General features: G+C 37.8%; 1 protein-coding gene across 3 annotated transcripts in view; it reads left to right on the top strand.

Annotated features, from left to right (window-relative positions):
* The window catches only part of hmgcl (3-hydroxy-3-methylglutaryl-CoA lyase), a 31886-nt gene extending 5711 nt beyond the window's left edge, over positions 1–26175 (top strand). For 2 of the 3 annotated variants that reach the window (XM_043717758.1, XM_043717757.1), the window contains exons 2-9: positions 5260–5343; positions 12248–12355; positions 14984–15079; positions 18032–18180; positions 21629–21692; positions 21975–22163; positions 24034–24159; positions 25297–26175. In XM_043717758.1, the coding sequence (XP_043573693.1) occupies positions 5260–5343; positions 12248–12355; positions 14984–15079; positions 18032–18180; positions 21629–21692; positions 21975–22163; positions 24034–24159; positions 25297–25398 (918 nt within the window). In that variant the 3' untranslated portion in view covers positions 25399–26175. The other variant, XM_043717759.1, reaches the window with a different exon arrangement.
* The last annotated feature ends 372 nt before the right edge of the window (positions 26176–26547 follow it).

Genomic DNA, 26547 nt, shown 5'->3' with positions numbered 1-26547 from the left:
GATACAAAGATAGGTAGAGGGACAGGTTGAGGAGGCTGGGAGGCTGCAGAAGGGTTTGGACAGTTTAGTAGAGTAGGCAAAGAAGTGGCAGATGGAGTACAACATGGGAATGTGTGATCATGCACTTTGGTAGGAAGAATAGAGGCCTAGACTACTTTATAAATGGGGAGAAAATTCAGAATTCTGAAGTGCAAAGAGACTTGGGAGTTCTAGTGCAGGATTCTCACAAAGTAAACTTGCAGGTTGAGTCAGTAGTTAGGAAGGCAAATGCAATGGTAGCATTTATTTTGAGAGGACTTGAATATAGAAGCAGGGACATACTCCTAAGGCACTATAAAGTTTTGGTCAGGCCATGTTTGGAGTATTGTGTGCAGTTTTGGGCCCCATATCTCAGGAAGGATGTATTGTTCCTGGAGCATTCAGAGGAGGTTCACAAGAATAGTCCCAGGAATGAAAAGCCTAACATATGAGGAACATTTGAGGACTCTGGGTTTATACTTGATGGAGTTTAGAAGGATATGGGGAATCTAATTGCAACATACAGAATACTGAATGGCCTGGACAGAGTGGATGTTGGGAAGATGTTTCCATTGTTAGGAGACACTAGGACCTGAAGGCACAGCTTTAGAGTAAAGGGAAGACCTTTTAGAATGGAGATAAGGAGAAACCTCTTTCAGCCAGAGAGTGGTGAATTTATGTAATTCATTGCCAAAGAAGGCTATGGAGGCCAGACTGAGATAGATAGGTTCTTGAGTATCAAAGGGATCAAAAGTTATGGGGAGAAAGTGTAAAGGGGTTGAGAAAGTTTGGCAGAGCAGACTTGATGGGCTGAATGGCTTAATCTCTGATCATATGTCTTATGGTATTATGGATAAAATTTTCCTCCAAATTATTTCCCTCTAATCAAGACTGCACCCCCTTGTTTTAGATTCACGGCTGATGGAAAAAATGACCGTAGATGTTGACCCTGTCAAACTCCTTCAGACTCTTAACTGTTTCACTAAATCAGTCCTCAATCTTCTCAAAACCAAAGAATATAAGCCCAATTTACTCATCCTCTTAATGTGGAATAGCCTGTCATTCTGGGGATCAATATAGCGAACATTTGTGTACTACATCAAATGTTAGTGTATCCTCCCTTAAGAATGGGTCCAAAATTGCATACATAATAACAGGTTTGGTTTTAGCAAAGCTTGTATAATCACAACATTTAAAAGGCATCTAGATGGGTATACAAATAGGAAGGGTTTAGAGGGTTATGGGCCAAGTGCTGGCAAATGTGACTAGATTAATTTAAGATATCCAGTCGGCATGGACAAGTTGAAACCGACTGTTTCCATGCTGTACATCTCTATGACTACACAGATGTCATTGCATTATGGAAAGGCAAATCAGGGCAGGACTTATCCACTTAATGGTAAGGTCCTTGGGAGTGCTGCTGAACAAAGAGACCTTGGAATGCAGGTTCATAGTTCCTTGAAAGTAGAGTCGCAGATGGATTGAATAGTGAAGAAGGTGTTTGGTATGCTAGCCTTTATTGGTCACTTCACTGAGTGTAGGAGTTGGGAGGTCATGTTGCAGCTGTATGGGATATTAGTTAGGCCACTATTGGAATACTGCATGCAATTCTAGTCTCTTTGCTACAGGAAGGATGTTGTGATACTTAAAAGGCTTGAAATGATTTGAAAGGATGTTGCCAGATTGGAGGGTTTGAACTACTGGGAGAGTCTAAATAGGCTGGGGCTATTTTCCCTGGAACATCCATGTGAAAAAGTTGCCCCTCAGTTCTCTTTTAAATCTTTCACTTTAAACCTATGACTTGTAGTTCTGGAGTCCCCTACCCTTAGGGAAAGACCTTGGCTGTTTATCTTAGCTACGCCCTTCATGATTTTATAAACTTCTATAATGTCACCCCTCAGTCTCCCGCACTCCAGGAAAAAAGTCCCAGCCATGTCCAGCCTCACCTTATAACTCAAACCCTCCAGTCTTGGTGACATCCCTGTGCATCTTTTTTGCCCCCTTTCCTGTTTACTAACATCTTTCCTATAGCAAGGCGACTAGAATTGTATAGGAGAAAGTGAAGACTGCAGATGCTAGAGATCAGAGTTGAAAAGTGTGGCACTGGAAAAACACAGCAGGTTAGACAGTATCTGAAGAGCAGGAGAGTCGACGTTTCGGGCATTCCTGATGAAGGGCTTAGACCCAAAATGTCAACTCTCCTGCTCCTCGGATGCTGCCTGACCTGCTGTGCTTTTCCAGTGCCACACTTTTCGACTAGAATTGTGTACCAAATGTGGACTTAATAATTTAGTTTCCACATTATAAACTGTATTTGGTCCTTGCTGTTTATTTTTAATTTTGTGTTGCATGTTTGTTTTTTTTGTTGTTTTGTTTTATTACAAGATGTGTAATACAAATCCTAAATTAGGGAACCAGCCTAACTTAGACATCAGTGAAGAAAATGTAGCAACTGTGCCTTTTACCCTGTTAACCAAACATAGGTCTTTTGTAGCTCAGGTTGAGATTCTGGATGTGAGTTTGCTTGCTGAGCTGGAAGGTTTGTTTTCAGATGTTACGTCACCATATTAAATAACATCATGAGCCTCGGTATAAGCACTGGTGGTATGACTAGCTTTTTATTTATGTGTTTAGGATTCCTTGGGTTGATGATGTCATTTGCCATGGTAATGACATTTCCTGTTCATTTTCTCGGGGGGGGGGGGGCGCAGTAAATGGGATCCAAGTCAATGTGTTTGTTGATAGAGTTTCAGTTGGAATGCCATGCTTCTCAGAATTCTCATGCGTGTCCCTGTTTGGCTTGTCCTAGAATGGATGTGTTGTCCCAGTCGAAGTGGTGTCCTTCCTCATCTGCATGTAAAGATACAAGTGAGAGTGGGTCATGTCTTTTTGTGGCTAGTTAATGTTCATGTATCCTGGTAGGTAGTTTTCTGCCTGTTTGTCCAATGTAGTTGTTACAGTTCTTGCAGGATACATGAACATCAACTAGGCACAAAAAGACATGACCCACTCTCACTAGTATTTTTACATACAGATGAAGAAGGACACCACTTCGGCTGGGACAAGCCAAACAGAGAAAAGCATGAGAATTCTTTAGAAGCATGGCATTCCAACCAGAACTCTATCAACAAACACATTGATTTGGATCCCATTTACCACCCCCAAGGAAAAGAACAGAAAATAACATCACCAACCCAAGGAAACCTAAACACATAAATAAAAAGTGGGCCATACCACCAGTGCTTCACCGGAGGCTTACTGATGATGTTACCTAGTATGATGATGAAACATCTGAAAACAAACCTTCCAGCTCAGCAAGCAAACTTACATCCAAAACATGGGTCTATTATGAAATTGAATTGGTTGTGCCCTGGTATACAGTATTGATTCTTTTTTTCCACCCCCAAAAAACTCATTTGTACAAAGTACATGCTGTGTTTGGTAGACACCATTGCTAAGTTATGTTAAAGTAAAGCTTACTTTAACTATGTTTGGTTTGTAGAACTTTTGTAATTCAATAGATAGCATGAAGTTGCTATTCCGCTCTGAATTATTACATTAAAAACATTTCAACAATTATCTAAAGCTTCACTAATTTATTTGTATTTTTGTGCACTCATTTACACGCAGTAACATATTTGCAAAACCTTGAGTGAAACTGCATGTTTGTCAACTAATTTTCTTATTTACTTGATAAAAAGTACAGAACTTGTTGTGTGCTTAACACTAGTATTGAACTAAGGTACAAGGACAATTCTGTTTACCTTAGAGCATTGGGTAAATATGGTGATATATACAGATTTCGCAGAGGAATGAGAACCAGGAGATTATTTTTGAGAGAAAAAAACATGCACAGTGAATTTGGATAGACTGTAGTAGAACAAGACATTAAATAATAAATTAGATAGTCAGAATAAGAAAAAATGCAATCTTGTCCAAATTAGATTTACTGTGTGTATAATAAAAACAAAGTACTATGGGTGTTGGAGATCGGAAATACAAACAAAGTGCTGGAGAAACTCAAAGCTAACCACTGAGCCACCGTGCCACCCATATTGTGGTGGTAATGGCAATCTGGATGGAAACAAAGCAGGATTGGGTAATAAATGTTGCTGGATGCAAGGTATTCAAGAAAAAAAAGACAAATGGAAGCATTGATTAAGCAGAACATTACTGTGCTGAAGAAAAAAACCCACCTGAAGAGATAAACAACATTTCCCCTAAACTGCACGGCTATGCAGCCACTGGGGTGTTGCACATATGCTGATCAGCCGATCCATGAACATGGATCGCAGAGCAGAAAAAAAATTACAGAAAACATTGATTATATCCTGAATCAATTTAGTTATAGCTAAGAGCCGCAGCAGTACAATTAAAATGTTATGTATACTCTTTGGGCCGCCAACATTGGGAAAAGATAAGAGGAACAAAAAGGTAAGGAAATGACATATGGTTAAAAGTTAAAGAATAATTATAATGAGGGACTTTACATTATTACTATCTCAGTGTATATGGATAATTAAAGAGTAAAATAGGGGAAAGAGTTTTTGGTGTGTTCATGAGAATTTTGTGGAGCAGTAAGTTTCTGTTCCAATGAGGAAGGAGGCATTGCTAAATCTCAGTTTGGGAAATGAAGTGGGTTAAGTAGATTTGTTAGGAGATGAACGCTTAAGGAAAAGTGATTGTAGTGTCATTAGGTTTAAGTTAGCCAAATAAAAAGACCAGGAGCTATCCAAAATACAAGCAATTTAATTGGGGAGGACCAATTTCAATGGGGTGGCAATAATCTGGCTAAAGTAAAGTGAAATCAAATATTGGCTGACAAAACTGTAATGGATAAGTAGGCTGTCCTTAAAGAAGAGATTTGATAGAGATATTCAAATTGCAAGGTAGAGTAGATGGGGTGGGGGAACTGTTCCAGTTGGTGAAAGGGTCAAGGAAACAATGTTAAAACTTGAAGTAGTAAATAACAAGATTAATTTCTTGGAAGTATAGAACTTAAATGGTGCAGTACAAAATGTTAACTGAGTCTGTTAACTGAAATTCAAACCAAGCAGGTCAGCTCCCTGCCGACCATAAGCCAAACAATCGGCACCCTCCTGTATTGCTATATAAATTGATACTTCCTTTCTAAAGTTTTTTTAATTGTGTTTCTGTCCTGATGAATGCAAGATGAAAATTCAGGAATATTTCTAGCAATGTTTAAACATTGGAAGATATTAATAATTTCTTATAATTCAGACTTGTGCAGCTGTGGCACAATCTCTGCCTGAACAAGTGAAGATTGTAGAAGTTGGACCCCGAGATGGTCTACAGAATGAGAAGGTAATTGACATTATGTAGAAACTTTACTTTGAATGTTGAAAATGGAAAGTTATTTTGTTAACTTTTCGCAAGAATGGCTTTACTGATATCAGAGCGAAATTTAACTGCATTCCCATAGTTAATAAAAGATGTTGCCCAGTTGACATTTGTACAATTTTAAAGATTATTGCTTCTTTTTGGTTGTTTTCAGTTTTGTTTTTTGCAGACATACCTTATTCTCAATTTAAGGAGAAATTTAATCACAGGATGTCCCATTTTTGAGAAATCCCATCAAACCAGGAAAATCTTATTTAAAAATTAAAAGAACTGCTGATGCTGTAAATCAGAAACACAAACAGAAATTGCTGAAAAAGCTCAGCAGGTCTGGCAGCATCTCTGGAGAGAAATCAGACTTAACATTTTGAGTTGAGTGACCCTTCCTCAGAAGAGTTCCCATTGAATAAAATTAATATGACAATAATTTGTGGAAAGATGATGCAGGATGGGATTACATTGCTTTGTAGCAACTGCTAATATGTCAATCTCAATGTGTCTAACATTGAGTTGATTTAATGAGAAAAAACATCCAAGTTATATGTTACATATAGTAAGCAAACAGTATTTCCACGATTACCAATATTTGTACCAGTCGAGGAAGAGCAATGGTAGAGATTGGAAAGCTGAGATGCGTGGGTATGGAGGATAGAGTTTGGGTGAAGGCTGAGGAACTGGATTGGAGGAAGGAAATTCAATCACCACTGTCACTGTACATTGCACACCAAATGCCCAGAAAATAAAGCTAACCAGGCAAAAGTGAGGACTGCAGATGCTGGAAATCAGAGTCCAGGTTACAGTGGTGCTAGAAAAGCACAGCAGGTCAGGCAGCATCCGAGAAGCAGGAAAATCGACTTTTCGGGCAAAAGCCCTTCATCAGGACTGAAGGCAGGGAGCCTCCAAGGTGGAGAGACCCTGGAGGCTCCCTGCCTTCAGTCCCGATGAAGCGCTTTTGCCCGAAATGTCGATTTTCCTGCTCCTCGGATGCTGCCTGACCTGCTGTGCTTTTCCAGCACCACTCTAACCAAGCTAACCAATCTACAGCAATTCCCAATTTTACATGAATCCTGTACAGGAATCGCACTAAACAATCACACAGTACAGAAGACATCCTTTGGCCTTTTGAGTCTCCATTAGTCCCACTTTCCAGTACCAGACCAATAGCTTTGAATATTATGACAGTGTGTTAATCCAAATGCTTTTTAAAAATTGTGAGGTTACCTACCTAACGATCCTCCCAGAAGTCCCACCCAACGCTCTGGGTGAAAAGAGTTCTCCTCAACTCCTCTCAAAACATTCTGGTTTTCATCTTAAAAGTGTACCTCCTTATTCTTAGCCTTTGACTAAGGGGAACAACTGCATTCTATCCACCTTGTACATACCCTTCAATCTTATAAACTTTTTTCAGGCCCCCTCTCAGTTCCAAAGAAAACAACCTGAATTTACCCAGCTTCCCTTCATAGCTAAAGAGCTGCATCCAAGGAAATATTTGGTAAATCCCCTCTTCGAATGCAAATACACCCTTCTTATAATGTGTTTGAAATGGCACACAGTACTCCAATGGCCCAACCTCCCTGCTCTCATAATCTATGCCTTGACTGCTCAAGAGCAAATGATCCCTATGCCTTCTTAATCTACTCTGTCAGCTTCAGGAATTTGTGGGCAAGCACCCCAAGATCCATATATTCCTCTGAGTCTCTTGTTATCCTGCTCTGCATTGTTACAATTTTAGTATATATTGTCAAATTGAGCACCAAATTAAATTTCACCAACTGCCATGGAGAGATTTGAACCCAAGCTCCCAGAACATTAACCTATCCCTTTGAATTACTAATCCATCAACATTACCACTACTCCACTCTCTACGGGATATCAAAGTAGACAATTTAAAATTTTCTCATGCCATTTGTTTGCCTATTCACAACCTATCAGGATTCCTTTGGAGGTGTATTCTCTTCAAACTTGATTTCCTACCTTTGTATCTTCATCAAACATGGTTACAATACAGTCAATTCCTTCATCCAAATTATTAATACAGATTGTAAGGATTGTTCCTATTGAGCACTAATCCCTGTGGCACTCCACTAGTTCTAGTTTGCCAAGTTGAAAATGACCCACTTATCCTGACTCTGCCTTCAGTTCATTAGTCAATGATATATTCTTGCAAATATACTCTCATAACATGGCAACCTATCAAATGTATTATGAAAACCCAAATCCATGACATATATTACTTTTCCTTGAACCACTTGCTTTTTACATCTTCAAAAAGCGTGACATTTGTCAGATATTATTTCCCTCTGTATCACAATCTCTAAGTATCCAATTACTGCTGCCTTAATAATGGATAAGCATTTTCTCCTTGACAGATATTAGGCTAGCTCCGCTATCGGCTCCTGCTGTTTTATCCCCCACCCCATTCTTTTCTTCAAACAGATGTTACGTTGGAAAATCAGCAATCTGCTGTGGCCTTTCCAGGATCTAGGAAATTGTGGAAGGTCACATCTAATACATCTGTATCTCTGCAGCTACTTCTCTTAATATTTTAAAATACAGTTGTTATTTCCAGAGAGACTTGATGGCTTGTAGTCCCATTAGTTTTCCCCTATACCTTTTCCTCAGTGATTGAGGTCATTTAAGTTCTTCCATCTCCTTTATCTCTTCATTTTCTACAATTCTTGGGATGCATTCTGTGTAACGCTACTGTGAAGACAAATACATAATACTTCAAAAATATTCTGTAATGGGATATAGGCATCAACAGCTGGGCCAGCATATATTGCCTGTCCCGATCTGCCCTTGAGAAGATGGTGAGCTGCCTTCTTGAACCACTGCAGTCCATGTGCTGTATTTAGACCCACAATGCCATTAAGGAGAGAACTCCACATTTTGACCCAGTGACAGTGAAATAATGGTGATATATTTCCAAATCAGGATGTGAGTGACAAATTGGTGGTCATTGATAGTGTTTCCACATGTCTGCTGCCCTTGTCCCTCCAGATGGAATGGTCTTAGGTTTGGAAGAAGCCTTAGTGAATTTCTGCAGTGGATCTTGTACATGGTACACACTGCTACTTCTGAGCATCAGTGTTTGAGAGAATTGATGTGGTGCCAAGCAAGTAGGCCCAAATGGTGTCAAGCTTTCTCACAGCTGCACTCATCCAAGCAAATGGAGAGTATTCCATCACACTAGGCGGGCAAGCTGGGACTTTTTTCACTGGAACGTAGGAGGTTGAGGGGTGACCTTGAATAGGTTTATAAAGTCATGATGGGCAGAGATAAGGTGAATAGCAATGGGTCTTTTCCCTAGGATGGGGGAGTTCAAAACTCTGGATAAGTTTTGAAGATGAGAGGAGAAAGTTTTAAAAAGGACATGAGCGGCAATCTTTTCACACAGAATGGTTTCTGTATGGAATGAACTGTCAGAAGAAGTGGTGGGATGCTGGCACAGTTAGACCATTTTAAACATTTGGATAAACACATGAATATGAGGCATTTGGAGGGATATGAGCCAAACACAGGCAAGTGGGATTAGTTTAATTTGGAAATATGATCAGTGTAGATTAGTTGGATAGAACAGTCTGTTTCCATGCTGTATGACTCTATACTTTGAGTAGTTGGGCAATTCAGACTAGAACAGGGTGGTGATGGAGGGACAATAATTGGCTTGGCTTTCTTTTGGATTTGAAGAACCTGTCCATGGTTTCTCCTTCTGGGACCCACTTTGTACCTTGTTGCTCCACTTTATTGAAAGTGTACAGGTATGGAGGTTTGATGTGGACAAAGTTAGATTTAGCCATAATGCTCATGACAATCAAATAACAGTTTAAATGCCTGGTGAAACTGATTTCTCAAAATCCACCAAGAATAAGAACACTTTTAGGAATGTATGCATTTTTTTCTAGATTTGGAAATGTTACAAGCAATTAGCTCAATAAAACTAAACTGCAATGATTTGCAACATGCAATAAATCTTTGGTTGCTTATTATCAATGAACCAGTTGACTAAGGTAATGCAGCTATTGACTAACTAAAAGACAGTTGCTTAAAATTTTAATACCTTGAATATTTCATTACTTTAAAGGCATTTTATTTATTCAAGTTTATTGAATGCTAGAAGAAGGATAGAAAGGGAAGTAAGAGAGGAGGGGAGTAGCATTTGATAAGGGATAGTATTACAGCTGTACTTAGGGCGGATATTCTCGGAAATACATCCAGGGAAGTTATTTGGGTGGAACTGAGAAATAAGAAAGGGATGATCACCTTATTTGATTATATTATAGACCCCCTAATAGTCAGCGGGAAATTGAGAAACAAACTTGTAAGGAGATTTCAGTTATCTGTAAGAAGAATAGGATGGTAGTAGGAGGGGATTTTAACTTTACAAACATATACTGGGACTGCCATTGTGTTAAGGTTGTTGTGGTTCTGTTCGCCGAGCTGGGAATTTGTGTTGCAGACGTTTCGTCCCCTGTCTAGGTGACATCCTCAGTGCTTGGGAGCCTCCTGTGAAGTACTTCTGTGGTGTTTCCTCCGGCATTTATAGTGGTTTGTCTCTGCAGCTTCCGGTTGTCAGTTCCAGCTGTCCGCTGCAGTGGCCGGTATATTGGGTCCAGGTCGATGTGTTTGTTGATAGAATCTGTGGATGATGGAAAAGGATAGACCAGATCTAACAGTTGAAGTTCTAAATTGGACGAAGACTAATTTTGACGGTATTAGGCAAGAACTTTCAAAAGCTGATTGGTGGCAGATGTTCACAGGTTAAGGAACGGCAGGAACATGGGAAGCCTTTAGAAATGAGACAAAGAGAGTCCAGAGACAGTATATTCCTGTTAAGATGAAAGGAAAGGCTGGTAGGTGTAGGGGACACTGGATGACTTGAGAAATTGAGGGTTTGGTTAAGAAAAAGAAGGAAGCATATGTCAGGTGTAGACAGGAGAGATCGAATGAATCCTTAGAGTGTAAAGGCAGTCGAAGTATATTTAAGAGAGACATCAGGAGGGCAAAAAGGGGACATGAGATAGCTTTGGCAAATAGGGTTTTTACAAATACATTAAGGACAAAAGGGTAACTAGGAAGAGAATAGGGCCTCTGCAAGATCAGCAAGACGGCCTTTTTGTGGAGTCGCAGGAGATGGGGGAACATGCTAAATGAGTATTTTGCATCAGTATTTACTTTGGAAAAAGACATGGAAGATATAGAATATGGGCAAATAGATGGTGAACCTTGCAAAATGTCCAGATTACAGAGGAGGAAGTGCTGGATGCCTTGAAACGGTTAAAGGTGGATAAATCCCCAGGACGTGGTCAGGTGTACCCGAGGTCTCTGAGGAGCTAGGGAAGTGATTGCTGGGCCCCTTGCTGAGATATTTGTATCATCGATAGTCACAGACAAGGTGCCAGAAGACTGGAGGTTGGCTAACGTGGTACTGTTATTTAAGTAAGGTGGTAAGAACAAGCCAGGGAACAATAGACCAGTGAGCCAGACATCAGTGGTGGGCAGGTTGTTGGAGGGAATCCTGAAGGACAGGATTTACATGTATTTGAAAAGGCCAGATCGATTAGGGATAGTCAACATGGCTTTGAGCGTGGGAAACCATATCTCATGAACTTGATTGAGTTTTTTGAAGAAGTAACAAAGAAGATTGATGAGGGCAGAGCGGTGGACGTGATCTATGTGGACTTCAGTAAGGCGCTCAACAAGGTTCCCCATGGGAGACTGGTGAGCAAGGTTAGATCTCATGGAATACAGGGAGAACTAGCCATTGGATACAGAACTGGCTCAAAGGTAGAAGACAGAGGGTGGTGGTGGAGGGTTGTTTTTAAGACTGAAGGCCTGTGACGAGTGGAGTGCCACAAGGATCGGTGCTGGATCCACTACTTTTCGTCATTTATATAAATGATTTGGATATGAACATTGGAGGTATAGTTAGTAAGTTTGTTATGCTTTCCTTTATTGGTCAGAGCATTGAGTATAGGAGTTGGAAGGTCATGCTCCGGCTGTACAGGATGTTGGTTAGGCCACTTTTGGAATATTGCATGCAGTTCTGGTTTCCTTCCTATCGGAAAGATATTGTGAAAATTGAAAGGCTTCAGAAAAGATTTACAAAGTTGTTGTCAGGTTTGGAGGATTTGAGCTATAGGGAGAGGTTGAATAGGCTGGGGCTGTTTTGCCTGGAGTGTCAATGGCTGAGGGGTGACCTTATAGAGGTTTATAAAATCATGAGGGGCATGAATAGGATAAATAGACAAAGTCATTCCCTGGTGTGGGGGTGTCCAGAACTAGAGGGCATAGGTTTAAGGTTAGAGGGAAAAGATATATAAGAGACCTAAGGGACAACCTTTTCACACAGAGGGTGGTGCATGTATGGAATGAGCTACCAGAGGAAGTGGTGGAGGCTGGTACAATTACAGCATTTAAAAGGCATCTAGATTAATATATGAATAGGAAGGGTTTAGAGTGATATGGGCCAAGTGCTGGTAAATGAGACTAGATTAGGTTGGGATATCTGGTCAGCATGGACGAGTTGGAGCAAAGTTTTTCCGCGTTGTACATCTCTATGACTCTGTGCCCTTTATCTACAGTTGAGTGTCGCATCACTAAATCCAACAAAAGCATACTATTGAATAAAAAGTGTTTAATATCATTGGATTGAGGATAAGCAATTTAGTAAATATGCGCCGTGTCAATTCTGGAGACCATGTGTTGAAATTGAATTGGCTCAAGTTCAACAATCAAGGAAAAAGTCAGTGTTGTTGGTTTAGATGTTACAGTCTTTATTGAAATTTGTTTTTTGGAATTTCTGTCTGCTATATTTGCATAGAATTTTTATCCTGAGAGGTTTCCTACTTTTAATTGTTTCCAATTGCAGGTCATTGTTCCGGCTGATGTTAAAATTCACTTAATTAACCTTCTCTCCGAGGCTGGGTTGTCTGTTGTGGAAGCAACAAGCTTTGTCTCTCCAAAATGGGTTCCTCAGGTAAGCAGGGTTAGAAATTTGAACTAACCTTGAACAGCTTTTGCACATCTATTTGTCAGACTTGAAAGTTAAGCAGTTTATAGACCCAGATTCTGAATATGAACAACCACAGTACAGATTTCTGTTTCTACACTGATGGCACTCGCATAAACACAGGACTTCTCAAAATCTCCATGCACTTGTCTGAAATCTTGTTGTGAATTCTTGAACATGATCCGTACACTATAAATTGCCGACACCTCTCCTCTTGATGGTGTGATTCCTGCAGACATCACCAGCAGAAACCAAGTAATAGATCCAATTGGTGAAGTCCCAGGATTCAATCGTTCTTGGAAAATTTGGATAACCATCAACGGCTTGAGGACAGGCCAGGGAAGATGTTGCCACTTGCTTTACAAGTGGGACGTGAGGAACAGCTCAAATTGTGATTCGAGTCAGGCTGTAGCCCAAATATTTTTGCGAGATCCATTCCATGTAACGTCACAATGACTCAGATTGCTTCAGCTGAAGTTATTAAATGGATTGTCAACTTCCACATCAAACTATAACTGCTTTTCCAGCCATGTGGATAAAAAACAACGCTGTGCTGTTTTAAAGGTAAATTTGCTGTGTAATTGAAATTATTAATGTTTGTGTAAGTATATAATAGATTTTTTTCCATCTTGTATATGCATTGAGTCCTGCCCATAGGAGATTAAGAGAAAATATATCCCTTGTTGATCGTCTGCTTTATAAAAATAGATGTCTGTCTTCAGTCATCTTAATCTTAAGCTCTGGAATTCTGTTTTCAACTCTCTGGCCCTGTTTTTCATTCCTGGATTGGGGAAGCAATACTGGCAGAAACTATGATTTATGAATGCAACCATTAAAAAATAGCCACCCAAGCTTCAGATTTTTGATCCAGAGACTGGACTTTATTTGTGAATAAGGTAGGTGACCAAGGAAGAGCCAAAGAGGCAGCCCAATTCCTGTGGAAAGCCTGCATGGGGATTTTGGCACTAAATAAAATGGTTAAAAACTAAGATTAGAATAGAAAATATCTCTCTTGGTCACATTTCCTCATTTCCCCTTGCTGTCCCATCTGTGCCCCATTAGTTGCCCCTGTAGCTACACCTATGCCCTTCATGCATGTTATGGCCTATCTTCCATGACTCATCACATCCCATATGCTCCCAGTCATCATGGCTATTTATAGCCCCATGCCAATGCAATCTCCCTCAATGCCAACTCACCTATTATCCACCAACAGTAATTAATCAGGAGGAGGCATAACTGCAAATAAGTTATCTGCTTATTGGTAATGTCACTATTCAGAGAGAAAAAGGCACTCTCGTTAATGCAAACCAAATATCCAATACAGTGAAATTGCTTCAACAAATCCCTCCAAGAATGCTTCACTTAACTGGTTCATACCTTGTGTCAACAGACATCCCACTCCAGTAGAAGCATGGCCATACAGCACAGAAACAGATTCTTTGATCCGACTCATCCGCACCAACCATACATTCAGACATCCATAGTTGACCTAGTCCCATTTGTCAGCATTTGGCTCATGTCCCTCTAAATCCTTCCTATTCATATACCCATCCAGATGCACTTTAAATGTTGTAATTTCCCACCTGCCAACATTTTCCATTCCTCCTCAATACCAACTCACCTATTATCTACCATGGGCATTAATCAGGAGGAGACATGACCCCACCACTTCCTCTGCACTGCCCTCTGCGTGAAAATGTTACCCCTCAAGTCCTTTTTAAAACTTTACCCTCTCACCTTAACCCTATGACCTCTAGTTTTAGACTCCCCCAGCCTCGGAAAAAGACCTTTGCTATTCACCCTATCCATGGCTGTCATGATTTTATGAACCTCCATAAGGTCGTCTCTCAGTCTCCAATGTTCCAGGGAAAATAGCCCCAGTCTATTCAGCCTTTCCCTATAGCTCAAACTCTCCAGTCCCAGCAACATCCTTGTAAATATTTTCTGCACCCTCTCAAGTTTAATAACATCCTTCCTATAGAAGGACTACCAGAATTATACACAGTATTCTAAAAGTGGCTTCACCAATTTTCTGTAATCTTATACTTAAGTGTTCGAACCAATAAGACAAATCTGCCAAACGCTGCCTTCATCACCCTGTCTACCTGTAACTCCACTTTCAAGCAACTGTGCACCTCTAGATTCTTGGTTTAGCAATACACCCCAGGGCCCTACCATTAACTGTATAAGTCCTGTCTGCTCCCAAATACATTGTAATTCCTGACAAATTCTGGCACTTTTGCCATTCTGGTGAAAGTCAGGGTCTCTCTTTCTTTTTAAGATGCTCCCTCTAAAGCTTGCTACTTGACTAATCTTTTGTTCACCTGAACTGGTATCTCCTTGGGCAGCTTGTTCCCAAATTTTGGGGTTGATACTATGTGTGAAGTGCCTTGGGGTGTTTCGCTGCATTAGTGAAAGTTGTCATACTAATTCATTATAATTATTGTTAAATTATTTTTCAGTGGAAATGGCATTTCATGATGTTAGTAGTTAATGTTGTATTGCAGCCCTTAACATGACCTCTCTTAGTGACTAATCTTGTACTTAGCTACTCTGTGTACTAGATTGTATCTAATGCTGTTTTCTGTGTAGATGGCTGATCAGAAGGAAGTGATACAAGGAATCCGAAAGTATCCAAATGTGAGGTACCCAGTGCTGACTCCCAACCTGAAAGGGTTTGAAAGTGCAGTAAGTTTCTATTCCAAGATCTACATTTCTGATTGTTTACTCAATGGAATGAAATAATCCCCTCTAACACCTTTTTAAAAAGAGAATTCTATGCCAAAAATATGGTCAAATACGTTTTATTTTGCTGACCTGAATAATCCTCTCTAGCAATAACTCTAATTTTGCAAAGTACTCTCAAGCCTTTATGTAAAAATGCAAATATTTGTGCATTTAGCATGTCGTGACATTGCAATTGATTAGATACAAACATCCGTATCAATAAGCCATTCAGTTCCTTGATCTTGCTGTACCATTCAGTAAGATTATAGCTGATCTAATTTGTAACTTCAAATCCGCCTTTCTCACTTACCTGTTATCCTCCTCCTTCTTTCTCTTTCTAATCCACCCACGCCCACATACACTTAACAAGAATCTATCTACTTCAGCCTTAAAAAATGTTAAAGGACACTTCCACCATATTTTCAGGAAGAGACTTCCAAAGAGACAGAATATTTACTTTTTCTCTGTGTTATAAATGAATGACCCTTGATATTTAAAAAAAAACTCTAGTTCAGGATTCTTGCACAAGAGGAAGCATCCTCTCCACATCTACCCTGTCCAGACTCCTCAGGATCTTGAATGTTTCAATCAGATCATTTCTAACTCTTCTAAACTCCCAAGTCTACTCTGTCCAACCTTCTCTTCATAAAACACCCCTCCTATTATCCAAGTTTAAGTTTTGTAGAACTCTGAATTGCCTTCAACACATTCACATCCTTTTTTAAGTAAGGTGACAAATATGACGCACAGCACTCTTAGATGTGGTCTCATCTGTCTTATATAACTGAAAGATAACCTCTATCCTTTTGCATTCAGTTTCCCTTGCAACATCTGATAACATTCTCTGAACTTTCTCAATTACTTGCTATACCTGCATACTAACCTTTTGTGATTCATGCATAAAGACATCCAGATCACTCTGCATCTCGGAGCTGTGCAATCCCTTTTAGATACCTTTTTTTAATTCTTTCTGCCAGAATGGCCAATTTTACATTTTACTCCATTTGCCACATCTTTGGCCGTTCACTTCACCTAATTGTATCTTTTTTTAATCTTCTTTGTCGTCTTCACAACTTACTTCTACCTATCTTTATATCATCAGCAAAATTGGCAATCATACCTTCTATCCCTTTATCCAAGTCGTTTTATATAAATTGTAAATAGTTAAGATACATGCACAACTCCATGTGGTACACCACTCATTACAGCTTGCCCCCCTAAAAAGATCTATTTATATCTACTCTCTGGTTCATGTTAGCCATCCAATTTTATGTTGGTGCCACTATACTACTCCCTACACCATGAGCTTTTAACTTCCCACAAAAAAAAGACTTGGTACCTTATCAAATGCCATCTGGAAATCTAAGTACAGTATATGTAATAGTTCTTCTTTACCATAGCGCATGTTACCTCAAAGAATTGTAATTGATGGGTCATTCTTAAACTTCCAAAAAGATTGAATGAATCTTTGCTTTCAGTGGTGAAATAATGTCTAATTGTCCAATGTAAATGTACATTATGCCTCAGTCAGTATAGTGTGCTGTGGTTTGTAGAAAATTCACCTGCATTTGATTCAAAATCAGTCTACTTTCAATTGTTTTAATTTTCTTTTTCTCTCTCTCAATTTAAGTGGGTTCATTGATTTTAATGAGCTGATAATTCCTGGGTTCTATTGGACCAATTGTTTAGATGCCTATACTTTGTATAGGCATTTCAAATATTCATGCTTTGAATTTAATTATTTTTCATTCATTTTCCTGTAAATTAAAAAGCATATGTGAAGTTATCTCTATTTATCATTTAAATAGATCTATGCATAAAAGTATTGACTATTTTATTGAGAAAGAATAAAATCTGAGAGTTCCCTGAGGAAGTGTTTTGGATATTTAGTTAAAACCTGATTTAAGATCAAATATTGACTGCATTTGCTATACAATACAGTAATTCCTGTACACTTGAGCTGTTCAGAAGCTGTGTTTACTAACAGTAGTTAAGCAATCACATTTCAATTGTATTTATAACACCTTAGGAAATTTTCTGTCCCTTAATCATTTTTCGCTGCTTTACAAATAAAACCATTCATTATTTTGGCATTCAGAAAACTTGGTAATGCAGTACAGCACTGTATTGCATTCAATTATTGGTTTACTGTAAACTACATCGTGTTTTGGACCCTCAAGTATTTTAAAGATTCTCCTTTACCTCATCGCTCACTTGAGGTATTGTGACCCTCAGGTTAAACCACTACCAGTCTCACTCCGAGAGAGTAGCTCTATGGTCTGTTAGGACTAAAGCTACGTTTATTCTTAGGATGGATTATTGAGCAGATGTAATCCTCTGGTCAGTAACTGTCAGACCACCTAAGGCAAGCAAGATGTTCATCTGTGATATAATTTTAGAACCATTATTCTAGATAATTCCTGGAATGAAATATCTATACTGTCTAGAAAATATCTGTCAAATTTAATTTACTCAGGTTATAGTTATAAAGCTTTTCAAATGTTGGCCAATTCAGGAGCAACTATGAACGAAAACATGCTAGAAAGGATATAGTAGACTCCTTAAATCTGGAAAATAAATTGTAGAGGATAAGTTAAGACTCAAGTTTGGAAACTGATGACATGCTACCTTACAGAATTAAGTGAAAAATGATAAACAGAAGTTAGAAGTAAAACAGACTACGCTATTTCCTGACAGTCAATTATTAGAATTTGGTATTGGTATAAATCATATGTCCATATACTTTTTATAATTAGCTTGTCATAGGTGCCTAGTTTTACTTATTATTTAATTTCTGGATTCCTTTGTCACTTATAGTCATCCCAGTGATATAATCTAGGACTGGAACCTGCTTTGATCTGTAGTGTTCTATTTTAGCCTGTATAATAAATAGCATAATTAACTTTTTCACAGATCAAGGCAGGTGCAAAAGAGGTAGCCATCTTTGGAGCTGCCTCAGAAATGTTCAGCAAAAGAAACATTAACTGTTCCATTGACGAGAGTCTACAACGGTTTGAAGAGGTGATGAAAGCAGCAAAGGATTCAAGCATTCCAGTCCGAGGGTATGATTGCAAATTTTCCTTCGTGTTTTTTTGTTGTGAAATGTATTTTGCATTTTTGAAGACAACTTTATTTTTTCAAAATCTCTCAATAACACAATCAAATATATAATGAAATTCAAAGTTAAAATAGTTCTTTGATTACTCCCAGAGCAAGTGATCCAAGAAATTGCCAGTGTATTGCAATTTTAAAAAACACTTGTCTGCTGTCAGCTAAACTGCAACAACTTTATTGTGAGATTCTTTATTAGAAAGAAAGCATCTACTGCAAATAATTCAATGTTTTAATCATTCCCCAATTTTATTCCCTTTTATTCTCTTGCTGTTGAGATTTATACGCAAAATGTGTTAGCGGGCTATTTGAAATATAGTACTTTGCGACTTTATTCCTGTTCCCATGCAATAATTTTTAAAACATTTTTAAATATCATAACTTCACTTCACCTTCTATGATTTTGTTCAGTTCTGTATCCATTATCACATTATTTTGATTTTTGCTTTCGACACGTCCTTTATTTGCTTATAGCTGTGCTTGGAGAGCCTTCAGTTTAATTCTTGAAGTATCAAAAATCTCTCCACTCCCCTGTTCAGTTTTTAAAATCCTCTAAAATCCACTTTTGCAGCCAAGCTCCATTCTTTCTGGCTTGATGTATGTATTTGTAAAGTACTTGGGTAATTGCTGTGTTACAGACCTGACTTAAAAGTATTGAGGTACATAACAATGTACAGTGTCACATGGATTTACATACAGCAATAGAGGAACTGCAGATTAGTTTATCTTCTCAAACAGCTGATGAATTTGTTAGAGCAAATTTCTGGGTGAATTAGATGAAGATTTAACTCAGTGCTTGAGAATAGACCTATATGTATTGTAAACATTTTTTTTGATTCTAGGGTTGTTTATTTTCCTTGAGAGAATTTTCTAAAAGTTGCAAAATGATTTAGTTTTATGAAACACACATGGGGCCTTTGAGTTCTGATCAATCAACTAAATGGATTTAAATCAAGAATTCTCTTCCTAATCTGGTAAACCTGGTATTTGACAGAGAACTTGTGAGACATCCATTTAAATCCAATGTCAAACTAAATTGCATTCTGGAAAGGAAGGATAAATTGTTCAGTACACACAGACTGAACTCTCATTGAAAATTTTATTCTGCAGCTTTACAAGGAGCTGTATGTGTTTAAAACTTTTAAAAGGGACAGAAGGTTGAAGATGGGGGAAGTAAGGATTGTGAATTAGACAAGTCTGCTGCTGCAGCTTTAGTTCTGAGAGAGCTGATGAAACTATTTAACTGGCTTATTAAAGGGGAAGACTCTGATCTAAAACTGTTTTGAGCCAAGCTAAGGAGATTGTAGAGGAGTGTCATTTGGATGTTAACCATAGCAAGGAACTTTTGGATAGACAATAACTCCCAGTGAAAGCAACTCTAGAGCCAAATCCATTGATGTGAAAGGTATGGAATCCTGTAATCTGGTCTGACATTGCACGTAATGCAATTAATTGTAACTTTATAAAATGTATCATTGTATGGACTATTTAAACTTCAGTTAATGTTTGCAAGCAAATACCATTGGTGTGTTAGTACATACTTAATTTAGTATTTATTTTGGGTTTGACTATTACAGTCAAAGTTTTATACATCAGTTCCTTAATTCAGGTTTTAATTGGGGTTTCCTATTTTAGGTTATTCATCTGTGTGGGGGATGTAAAATTAGCTTCTGTGTAGCACATTTTCAATACATAGAGTTCTCAGCTGAAAGCATTGATTTGTTTTTAAAACTTGCAAATTATTCTTTGAAAACATTTTGCAAATAATATTCATTTCCTTTATTAAATTATCAATTTGAATATTTTAGCCTGTTCAGTCTTGGGGGAAATCAATTTTTCTAGGGGTGGGTAATGAGGCCATTCTACTGTTGCTGAAACAGAAACCTTTTTCAACCTTCAGCTTGTCATTGCAGATTGTTTAACTGTAAGTGAAAGTTTTTAAATTAACAATCTTATAGCAGAAACCAGACACGCAGTATTATAAAGATAAACTTTAAAGAGTGAAGAAAAGGAGTGCTTGGAAAAGTTGTTGGAAATGGATAAAATTTATTTTATATGTGTCTGTAACTAATTTATTGTAATCAGCTGCAATTCTTTGTATTGTACTTGCTGTTATCTGCCACAGGAGGGCAGTTGTAACCTTGCAAATATCATGCAGTCATGCAAATTCTGTTTGAATAAGTACTGTGCGTAATTTCAAAGTAACTTGATACATACGGTGAGACAAACAATTGCTGATCAAGTTGGACCTAATGACTGTATACACCTTGGTGTGGTGAAACTAGCACTGATCATAAATATAGCAGTAAATAGATTTTTGAAATGTAGAGCCATGTTTCAACCTGTTACATTTTAATTGAGGTTTCATTGTTATTTATCTATATTGTTTTGCATAGAGACTATTGTTTTGCTGGGGTATGATCTTGCAGTCAATTCTTTGATTCTTTAAAGCAAGTCACATCACAAACGACATAAAATGGCTACTGCAAATCATGTGACCTGCTACATTTCAGCTTCAGATAGTCGCAAGTCGAAAACAAATACCTAATTAAATATGGACATTCAGCCATCTGAAGAATTCACACATCACTCTGCTTAAGGATTGACCTGCACAAAATTGCAGCTGGCTCATTTTTTCCTTTTTGCAGAGGATGAATTAGAACATCAAAGCTTATATTGAAGATGTGTATAAGAAGGATGTGGATGGATCCTATCAACCTTCTGTTGTATTATAGCTTCCTCACACAAACTTGGATTGGGTGAAAAGATGTTAAACAATAGTATAGAATGTTAGCATACACCATACGCCGCTGCAAAAGAACTTTGTATGATGACTAAATCATGTTGCTAACTGCTTTAAAGTCAGTGAGAAGTTCTACTGGAAAGCCATTGAAGTAGCTGCAAGTCATCCTTACGGCAATACCATCAGTAAGTGATCCTGGGGCACCTCCTACCCCAAACCTGTTCCAACTCTGGCTCTTAGATGAACTAAATTAGAATTTCAAGGAACATCACAGTCTATTGAGAATCCTTCACTACACGATACCCTCACTTCCAATTTAAAATATGAAAACCATCTAAGACTACAAACCTGTCACAAAATTCATTGAGATCATTACAATCTATAACATTACTTGGTTTCATATGTGTCAAATCTTTATGTACATGTGAGACAAATGAGTGAAAAGTTGCATCATTTTTGGGTTAAATGTATGAGAATAAGTAATCATCGTTTGTCTTTGAACTCAAGTTTGCTGACAAACTTATTTAATTGTGATACTTAGTCTGAAGACAAGAAAACACATTTCTGCAAGCATACTGATGAGGGTAGTAAAGGGAGCACAAATTCTGTCCATGATGATATTTTTAGATTGAACTTGGTATTTTCTACTTTTCCAGATATGTATCCTGTGTCCTTGGCTGCCCTTATGAAGGAAATGTTTCCCCAACTAAAGTTGCAGAGGCACGTATGATGAGAGTTAGGGAAAAGAAGGAACACATTGAAATTTATAAAAAAAAATTTTTTGTACTGTAAAGTCAGTGAACACTTTGGTAATAAATCATTAAATGTATGAAATAGATATTATGAAAATTAATTTAAATGCAAAAGAAGATGTGCTAATGTGCTCTCATAATTTAACAGATTTTCTACATTAAAATTTTATGTACATGACTAAATATTAAGATGCATTGTAAAATTAACCAGTATTAATTTTGCAATTGATTGTGCTCTTTTGTTTTACAGGTGGCCAAGAAAATGTATTCCATGGGTTGTTACGAGATATCCCTGGGGGATACAATTGGTATAGGAACACCTGGCAGCATGCGAGAAATGCTGACAGCTGTAATCAAGGAGATTCCAGTCAGTGCACTAGCTGTACATTGTCATGATACATATGGCCAGGCTCTTGTCAACGTCTTTACAGCACTAGAGGCAAGTTTATTTTTCCAAATTAAGACTTTTTTTGTGCATTTTGTTTTTAACTGAGAGGCTTGAGTTTTAATAACATTGCTTTGATAAACTGAGTTTGAGCTGATTACATGTGGTGGATTTCACAGTTCTAATACTATCTTAAATATAGCTGCTAATTGTATGCTTTCAGCTATAATTGCTATACCTTTGTCAGCCTCTGCTCACAATTACCTGTACAAGGTATACATTAATTCAGTTAGATATCTGGGTTGCAGCTTCAGTACCATAAGTATCTGAGCATTTTCTGACTTACCAAATACTTCTGATAAAGCCCTATACACAATATTAATAATACAGGTAGTTCTGCTGCAAAGTTTCATTAACGCAAATTCGTTGTAATGTGAATGATGAATTGGGGACACTGTTTCTAAAACACACTTTTAAAGTGTGTGTTGGCTATATTGCAGTTATATTGCTAACACACAGCGCTGTTTCTAAAGTGCGATTTTTCTATAATGCAGGGTGGCACAAGAACACAGTCATCGTGTGGTTGGAGAACTGCCTGTACATGCACTGGGTACTGATTTTAATCAGTACAGCACTGACCAGCCTCCACAAACAATGCACCTTTTAATTATCTTTTTTTCCTTCCTGCTTCTCAATTTTAATTAGCATACTTTTCTTGGGCTAAAAACTGACCACTTCATATCTGTAGTGATAACTTTTTTGAAATCTCTAATGTGTTGATGCTAACTAAGATGTTAAAATAATTTCAAAAGTCTAAACTGGTTTATATTGACAGTCTGTTGCCTTATAAAGAAAACCAAGAAGAGAGAGACAAAACTTCTTTTTTAGCTGAGAAACTTATATTTAGAAAAACGATTTTTGGAATAATATTTTTAATAAGACACTTCTTGGAATTTGTTTGGAATTCTTTCAGAATTAATGTAAATAAATCCCTGGGGCCTGATCAGGTGTTTCCCAGAACTTTGTAGAAGCAAGTGAAAAGATTGCTGGGCCCCTTGTAGCATTGACGGCCATGAATCAGATGCTAGAAGACTGGAGGCCAGCTAATGTGGTGCCATTGTTTCAGAAAGGCTGTAAGGCAAAATAGGGAATTATAGACCGGTGAGCCTACGCTGTTGGAGTGGAATTCTGAGGGACAGGATTTACATGCATTTGGAAAGACAAGGACTGATTAGCGATAATCACATGGCTTTGTGTGTGGAAAGTTGTGTCTCACGAACTTGATTCTGTATTTTTGAAGCGATGACGAAGAAGATTGATGAAAGCAGAGTAGTAGGCATTCTCAATATGGACTTCAGCAAGGAGTTCAACAAGATTCCACATAGTAGATTGGTTAGCAAGGTTAGTTAGTCTTATAGTATTGTACTGGAGCTACAAGAACAGGTTAAAGGCTAAAAATCTGAGGTGAGTAACTCACCTCCTGTCTTCCCAAAACCTGTTCATCCTGCTTTATTTGTAATACTAAAAATGCATTGAAGTATAAACAGCTCATCCCTGTAAATTTCCTTTGCTGAACACTTTTAATCTTATTTTCTTCTGTTTGTGAGTTGCTGACTACATCATTAGCTAATGTTCTACTGTCCATTTCCTGGTCTGAATCTGACCATCTAAGTCTAGACTTTGGCTCCAATCCATTTTGATATGTCCCATTATGAAGGTGAATTAAACTATGTATCCCATACACTCTCAAATAACAACTAAGAAAGCAATGTGAGACATGCAATTGGGGAACAGGTTTTTGTTGTTTACTTTAAATTCATTTGAAATTTAGTTGTCTCCATAATCTTGATTAACTATTAATCATGGCTGGCTGCCCAGTAACTTAAGTGTTATTCTAATCTGGAGTTTTCTATTTGTTTTTCAGATGGGAATTTCAACAGTGGACTCATCAATAGCTGGCTTGGGTGGCTGTCCTTATGCACAAGGTGCATCTGGAAATGTGGCAACTGAGGATGTAGTGTACATGTTGAATGGGCTGGGAATTCACACTGTATGTATGCCTTTGAGGAACCAATTTCTCTTTTAGCTTTTCATGTTGTTATCTGATGTCTGTAACAATCAAAAGAAGAATTGACCCAGTGAAGTTTAATTTTTCAGATCAGTAAAAGCAAACTGTAGTAAAAAGATTTTTCTAATTTTACATAACTTTCTCTGAAAGCACATTGCCACCAACTAGGGACTTCAGTTGTTCACTTGCATTTGCTGTGTCATCCCTTGCAGTACCCTGATGTTATTCTGCATGAGGATTGTTATCCCATTTTCTCCAGTTCTCTCACCAGGCATTCATCAGAGGAGGGGCTTTAAACTTGATGGAGGGGAGTGTTATACAAATATAATTTAATTCAGAACCTAGAAATTTCTGACTGATATTCAGAAGTATTGCATATAATTTACTTTCTGGTTTACACACTATGACAGAATGTCAGGTTAAATAAACTCTAAACGAATTATGTGGGATTATCTTAGAAAGTAAAGCCAACAATTAATCCAAGCAAATTATTTAGATTGGGCATCGCAGAATGAGGAAGATTAGTTTGACAAGCCACTAACTGTCAAATCTTCTGAATCTGGGTGCATTGATTAATTGGGGCAAGGCAAAAGATTACATTTCATATTTTGTTCTCTCTTTTATACATCTACATGTAAATGTCATCTTGTTTTCTGTATCAGTTCTAAATATTATTATTTTGATACAAATGCTGCATACATACCCAAGTGATATTTTCATGTGCTTGAGTACAGTAGATGTCACAGCGTACTTAAATCAGAGTTATCTTAGGTTTAATTGGCTGAATACCTTTTGGCATAGTGTATAATTTGAGACAAAATGTGTTGGTGCAGGTTTGGAGGGCCAAAGGGCCTGTTCCTGCACTGTGTTGTTCTTTATATAACATTTAAGTATAGCATGTATGGGAGGAGAAAGATAATTTTGGCCTTAATTCTCAGCTGTCTCCATCACTAGGGTTACCCTTTCTTCTGGGTCTTTTGGAAGCTGATATATTCTGATTAATGAGAAGCTGCAATATACTATTTTGTACAACCACCACGGTGGTAGAAGGCAAATCAATCTTGGTCTTTCTCATCAAATATTATGATTTAATGCAACATGTTTTACTCTATTTTCTAGGGAGTGGATTTGCAGAAGTTATTGGACGCTGGTGGATATATTTGCAGAGTCCTAAACAGGAAAACCAGCTCTAAAGTTGCTCAGGCATCTTGCAAATTGTAGTATTCAGTAAACTATTATGTACAGACTGAATGGATGGAAGTATGGACAAGTATTGTAAACATTTTCCATCCACAACTTTCTTGTTGTAATTCCTGTGTATAATATTGAGCTAGATTCTGAAGTGTAATTGTTTAATCACTTATTCCTCTTAAAGAGAAAGTTACTGTAGCTTCAGATATTTACTCATTATCTGTACTTTTTCCCAAAAATGCCTCTCATAATTACCTAATGATTTTTATTCCATATTCCAAGTTGTTTCATCTCTTGCTTAAGTTAGCAACTAAGTGCATTCGCCAAGGCTCTACTGAGCTAACTCCTTTCTGGGTGGCACAGTGACTCAGTGCTTAGTACTGCTGCCTCACAGTGCCAGGGACCTGGTTTTGATTCCAGCCTCTGGTGCCTGCATGTTTTCCCCATGTCTGTCTGGGTTTCTGCTGGGGTGCTCCAGGTTACTCCCACAGTCTAAAGATGATGCAGGTTAGATGGATTGCCCTATAGTGTACAGGGGTGTGCAGGCTAGGTGGATTAATGTGGGGTTATGGAGATGGGGTGCTGGGTCTGGGTGAGATGCTCTTCAAAGGGTCACTGCAGATTCAATGGGTCAAATGGCCTTTTTCTACACTAAGGGTTCTGTGATTCAATGTCAAATGTGTAAAGTTATCAGAAACTCTTCACATGATTTTAGATTCTAAAGGTATAGACATTTTTCATCTGTCCAATTCTCAGTAGTTTTCTTTCATGATCCAAAAATAAAATTCTCAACAAAGTTTTTCTGTATATTCAGAGTTGACTGTATTTATTTTTCTAAAATTATAAATGAATGAGGAAACTGAAGAAAACTAAACAAATATTATTATATGTTAATGTGTTAAAACAAGCATTAGTTCATTTAACTGATCAGCCATACTAAAATATTTTTCAAATTACAGAAAAATTATCAGGATTTAAAAACGTATTAATGGAATTCTGATGTGAAGCTGTCAGGTATTTTCATGTGATTTATACCGAAATTGCTGTACGTCTAGAGACTGAAGAGGAAATTAAACTCAATAGCCCTAATTGATATTATGCGATTCAATTACAGAAATTTGCTGTCTTATTGCACTGATACAACTAAAATGTTGTCAAAAATATTATGATATTTTGAAA

Source organism: Chiloscyllium plagiosum, chromosome 27 (assembly GCF_004010195.1).
Source record: "Chiloscyllium plagiosum isolate BGI_BamShark_2017 chromosome 27, ASM401019v2, whole genome shotgun sequence".
NCBI classification, from domain to species: Eukaryota; Metazoa; Chordata; class Chondrichthyes; order Orectolobiformes; family Hemiscylliidae; genus Chiloscyllium; species Chiloscyllium plagiosum.
Note: the sequence above shows the minus strand (reverse complement) of the source record. Positions and strands in the feature narration are given on the sequence as shown.